The following is a 6,000-nucleotide window of genomic DNA, read 5'->3' on the forward strand; positions in this document are numbered from 1 at the left end:
CATAGAAAGGTTTTTAATAGAATATTTGTTAGCCAGGTGTGGTGGTACTATGTCTATAATCCCAGTAACTAAGTATTTTTCAGGTATCTCAAAGTATTGAAATTATAGTCGTGCGCCACGGTTGCCAACTTAAATAAGTTAAGTACTTATCAAGGAATATGGCATTTTGGAATATGACTGCCAATACTTCTAAATAGTACTACTAAAAATTATTTCTAGAAAAATAATAATTATTTCTAGAAAAATAATATGTAAAATGATGTCAAAATTTTTTTAAATGACAGCTGTGTACATATTGAAAGAACAAAATAAGAAGGGCTTTCTTTGACTTCTTCTTTTTATTATTTTATTTCCAGAAGTATTCATTATGGACCCTTTTTGATGTGTCTGATCTCAAAATATTAGTTCTCAACTAATATTTTATTTATTTAAACCAGCAAAACCTGGTTTAAAAAAGTATTTCTGCCAGGCACAGTGGTGCATGCTTGTAATCCCAGTGGCTCGTGAGGCTGAGGCAGGAGGATTGAGAGTTCAAAACCAGCCTTAGCAACTCAGCAAGATCCTGACTCTAATAAAGTATTAAAAAGGGCTGGGGATGTGGCTTCTAGTTAAGTGTCCATGGATTGAACCTCCAGTACCCCCCCACCTAAAAAGTGTTTCCAAGGGCTCCCGTTATAGCTCATCTCAGTGGTAGAGTCCTTGCCTAGCATGTGTGAGGCACTGGGTTTGATCCTCAGCACACATAAAAATAAATAAATAAAATAAAAGTATTGTGTTCACCTATAACATACATATATCATATATATATATTTTTTGTTTGTTTGTTTGTTTGTTTCCAAATTTTTGGGAAACCATTGTCTTAGATAATGATTTTGAATTGGTGGCAGTACAAGTTACCAAAATAAATATGTTGGATTTATGGAAGTAGAAGGTACATATTGAGGAAAAATTAACCGAATCCTTTATTTCCTTTAGGCTGATAGCCCTGAAGAGATGCACAGTTGGATTAAAGCAGTCTCTGGCGCCATTGTAGCACAGCGGGGACCTGGCAGATCAGCATCTTCTGTAGGTTTCCTGCTCTCTGGGGTGACAGTCCCAACCCAGTCGAATTGTTTTCCTTCTTCTCCCCCTAATCCCTTTGGTTTCTTTTCTTTTTTTTTTTTTCTTTTCTTTTTTTTTTTTTTTAGATTTATTTGCATGTTAACTTTTAGACCAATTAGACTTGCGAAGAATAATGCATTTCTAATTTAATGCTTCCTTGTAGTGTTACGTATACTTAACTTTCTGTGCATTGTATTGTGTTAAATGCACAAGCAGGGCAATGAAAGAATAGACATTTCCTTGCTTTGTTTTAGCAATTCTTAACTTGTCATTAGGTCTAGATTTGGTATAATTTGAAAGACTCTTAGTGTGGAACGTGGCCTAATCATGAAAGGCACCTTTAATTCCAGCATTACACAGTTTTGTGAATGTCAATTTATTCTTTTCTAATATCAGTTATCATTTTGTTTCGTTTTTGGTTTTTTGGTTTTGGGGTTAATTTTTTGGCTTAGCATGCCATAAGACTCCTGACCAAGCTGGAACCTTAAATATAGTTTAGTTCTCCCATTCAGTATTTTCTATTTCGTGTTTATTTATTTTGTAGCAGGTTAATATAAAAGCCTGCTTCAAGCTGCGTGCAATGGTGCATGCCTGTAACCTCATTGGCTTGGGAGGCTGAGACAGGAGGATCATGAGTTCAAAGCCAGCCTCAGCAATGGCAAGGTGCTAAACAACTCAGTGAGACCATCTCTCTAATAAAATACAAAATAGAGCTGGAATTGTGGCTCAGTGGTCGATTGCCCCTGAGTTCAATCCCTGGTACCCCAAAAATAAATAAATAAAAGCCTGCTTCAGAAAGCTACCGTAATTATCTTTGTGATAGCATGATAATAAAATTGAAATAACTAAACATTCTACTCAGAAGTAGTAATGTCTTTTATATTATCTTGTTCAAGTATATAATAAGACTTGTATTTTCCTTTGGAATACTTTGGCCACCGATCTCTCATCTGAAAATACAAATTCTACTGAGAAATAAAAAATGTAGTGTCTTAAAGTGTTGCATTGTAAAGGGTAGAATGTAGTCTAGTATGTAATATATAGCTTTTATTATCTAGATTCATTATATGTAATCTGTACTTTTAATACTTTTCCTGGAAGTGTTGTCTTTTAATGTCCTGGTAGTGATAATTACAGATCAGCAAATTCTAGTTATATCCTTTTTGGAATGTCTGAGAAGTCACTTTTGTGGGTGTTAATTTTGTAACTACCTTCATTTTATGTGACCTTTTCAGTAGTCAACTCTGAGATTCTCTGCAAAAACAATGTCTGTTGGGAAGAGGAGAAGCTGGAAAAGGGTGCTTGTGTTTTGTGCTTTGTGGTGGGGGCAGGTGAACTATCTAGCTGTCACTGTCAGCACAACTTTCTCTTTTCCTCCCTCTCCCATGTATAGGTTAACTCTAATCTTAGCTTTGCACTGTGTTCCAGATGCGGCAGGCCAGAAGGCTGTCGAACCCTTGTATACAGAGGTATACATCAAGAACTGGTGAATGCAGCACGTATGTGGGCTCTCACGCAAACGTGCCTTCTTAGTAGAGGGCCTGACTCACTACTTAACAGCTGATCCTAGAAAGTTGAGTTCACTAAACTGCCTTTTGCAGTTGTCATGACCGACTTTGTCAACACTAACACAAACTTTCACTGCAGTCATCAGGTTGAATGTGTATTTTTTAAAAATGTTTATTTTTTAGTTATAGGTGGACATAATATCTTATTTTCATGTGGTACTGAGGATCCAACCCAGTGCCTCATGCATTCTGGGCAAGCGCTCTACCTCTGAGCCACAACCCCAGCCCTGAATGTGTAATTTATTAAAAAGATTTTTAAAATACAACTTAAATAATGTAAAGAGATATTAAGCTAGGTTCTAAAAATTCACTTACTGAATTGCTACAAGAATTTCTATATTTTATGTTTTTTGAGATATTTTATACTGCAACACTTGAAATGTACCTTTGTTCCAATAATATATACAAGCCTTGCATGCATATACATTGAATAAACTAATTTTCATGGCATTTTAAATGTAGTGAAATTCAGCCATATAATAGAACTCTGTTGTATTTTTGTAATTTGTAGTACTTTGTTTTCAAAGCCACTGGTATAAATGAACAGAATATACTAAGAAGTATATGGCACAATGCACTTAGAATGGTCAAGTTTAAAGGTATATTCTGATTTGATCTAGTTAGAAGCATTTTAAAATTCACAATTGATATTACTTCACCAGTTTAAAAATGACTATATGCTCTTTCTTACCTTTAAAATCTTAAACCATATGAATATATAACATTCAAAACTAAATACATGAAATTAGATAAAAAGACCGTGTTCTTATTGGTTGCAATGAAATTTAGGGAAACAAACTAAATTTTATCAGATTGTTAAGATAGAATATTTGAAAAATCTTGATTCCTGATTATCAGAGAAATTTACGACTTTGTATTTTTATCTTTTAAAATACACGGGATAATTCTCATTGTCAACTGAGAACATACTCTTAAATAAAAGGTAAAGCTGGTAGGTCCTCTAAATACAGTTCAGTTGCAGTTGGAACACTATCCTGGTTTAGGCTGGCTAAGTCTTCAAAGTGTCATTAGCTACCAAATTCAGCTTTGGTGACAGAACTAGATTCTTAGTGGAAATGGTTGTTGGCTGTCATTGCTTTAAACTCACCTTTAAAAATGCATTTGCTTTGGGAAAGAACTTGCGCATTTATCCTGCATGGCTTATGCTTCTGCTGCGTGTGCGTGTATGTGTGTTTTTCAGAGAATCAAGTCTTACGCTGAATTACTAACCTTATTGTCAATGATTGACGGTGTCTGACCATTACTCCTCTTTCTAGGAGCATTCCCACAGTCCTTCAGAGTCCAAACACACTGTCCGTCCTGCCGGTGCCGCAGCAGCAGCCACCTCACATTCCACAGCCTCTCGCAGCAACTCTCTGGTCTCAAGCTTTACCATGGAGAAGCGAGGATTTTACGAATCTCTTGCCAAGGTCAGGCCAGGGAACTTCAAGGTCCAGACTGTCTCTACAAGAGAACCAGCTTCCAAAGTGACTGAACAAGCTCTGCTAAAACCTCAAAGTAAAAATGGCCCTCAGGAAAAAGATGGTGACCCCGTGGACTTGGATGATGCAAGCCTTCCAGTCAGCGATGTGTAAGATGGAAGCATGCAGGGCCTACCACCATCCATCCTCAGTGTCCTTCATGAGGCTTCTAGCCAAAGATGATAAAGGGGGAAGTGGGTTTCAATGCGTATATTATACTGCCTCTTAGATGTACTCTTTGAAAGCTGGTAAACCAAGAATCTAGGGAGTAGCCAAATGAAATGTCATTTTTTTCAGAAAGAAGGAAAAAACCTGATTGTCTTCATATCAACTATCTGAAGCTTTGTGTATTCTCCTTTGGGTGGTAAAAATGTGTGTGTGGTATTTTTTTTCCTAGTGACTTTGACAGTTTAAATGTTTAACGACTTATAAACATTGAAAATGCTTATTAATGATTTTGGTCATTTAAAAAATGCTACTATGATTCCTATTAAATGTTGATATTTAACCATCATTATTGGTTAATATTATTGAATGAAATATTGCCAGACTAAGATTCCTAAGCTCATGATGTCTGTGGTGCTGCAAAATTTATACTGCAATGTAGACTATTTTGAAATCATAACCATTTTTGATGCCCTGGATCTTGAGATGAGTGTTAAATTTTGCACAGAAGATATGATTTAGACCCTTGGTGTAGGGATGGGGGGTTGTATTAGGCTGGAGAAAGGGGGGAAATTAGAATTCAAACTATGTTTTAAATATTTGTTTGAAAAAGCTTAGGACTTGCAGCTGTCAGTGCTTTTGTTCAGTGACGATCATTAGGTTGGAAGTATTGGAGATACCTGATTTTCTTAACAAAATTTTGTAAATATTTCTCATCTCCATATTTGGATTGGTGAAAGACCTCAACTTTATATGTGACAATGTAACTGCCCTTAGTCATGAAATTGTGGCCTCTACTTTTTTGTTACTAATAACCTGTATTCAAGTGCCTGTGTTTTTCCATCTTGTTTAAGAATATTTTGAGATTAATATGCTCAAAATTCCTATATGATTGGCTTTAAACATTGAGATAAAACTTTTAGTAGCATAGCTTAATATGTTAAATAATATAGCATTTTATGTTAGAGATACCAGAATGCTGGTATTATACTTACCTGTGCAATATACATGTTTTAAAAAACAATTTTAAGTATACAATTAATCATGGGGATGTCAAAAATATCATCACCTCTCTAAAGAATTCTATTGTTGCAATAGACTAGTTTGAGAAAGCGCCATTTTGCAGTTCAGTCTTAAACATTTGCTTTAAGAACACAGTCTTGAATTACACATGCTGCTATTTTTATATTTTACCATTTTCCAGTACTGTTTTGTTTTGAATTCATACATATCACCATTTCTCCTTTTTATTTTCTAAGATGACTTCTTGTCTGAGAGGAAGGAAAATTTTCTACTAGTGTGGTAAGGTCCAGAGCTTAAGATACATTATACTAGAATTAATAGAGTATGAGTTAAAAAATCCAAATGCAGGGGCTGAGGTTGTGGCTCAGTGGTAGAGTGCTTGCCTAGCACATGGGAGGCACTGGGTTTGATCCTCGGTGCCACATAAAAATAAATAAATAAATAAAGGTATTGTGTTCATCTGCAATTTGAAAAAATATTTTTTAAAAATCCAAATGCATAAGAATGCACCACTCACCTTTTTTTATTCATAAGCTAATGTTTTTTAAAGTTATATTTAGATTTTTCTCTTTTGCACCTACATTTGAAAAGGATAGAATAAAAAGGTTTTAAATAATTACACTTTTTCTGCTGACCTACCCATTTTAATGGCTCTTTTGAAA

The 6,000-nt window shown here is 35.1% G+C and overlaps 1 protein-coding gene across 4 annotated transcripts in view; it reads left to right on the forward strand.

Moving 5' to 3' along the window:
• The window catches only part of Plekha1 (pleckstrin homology domain containing A1), a 59,017-nt gene extending 53,657 nt beyond the window's left edge, over positions 1–5,360 (forward strand). For 2 of the 4 annotated variants that reach the window (XM_026384254.2, XM_077798445.1), the window contains exons 11-12: positions 976–1,065; positions 3,947–5,360. In XM_026384254.2, the coding sequence (XP_026240039.1) occupies positions 976–1,065; positions 3,947–4,264 (408 nt within the window). In that variant the 3' untranslated portion in view covers positions 4,265–5,360. Of the gene's footprint in view, positions 1–975; positions 1,066–2,529; positions 2,601–3,946 lie in introns of all 4 variants that reach the window. The other 2 variants (XM_026384256.2, XM_026384257.2) reach the window with 2 other exon arrangements.
• Positions 5,361–6,000: the final 640 nt, after the last annotated feature.

This window comes from Urocitellus parryii, chromosome 5, assembly GCF_045843805.1.
Source record: "Urocitellus parryii isolate mUroPar1 chromosome 5, mUroPar1.hap1, whole genome shotgun sequence".
Taxonomy (NCBI): domain Eukaryota; kingdom Metazoa; phylum Chordata; class Mammalia; order Rodentia; family Sciuridae; genus Urocitellus; species Urocitellus parryii.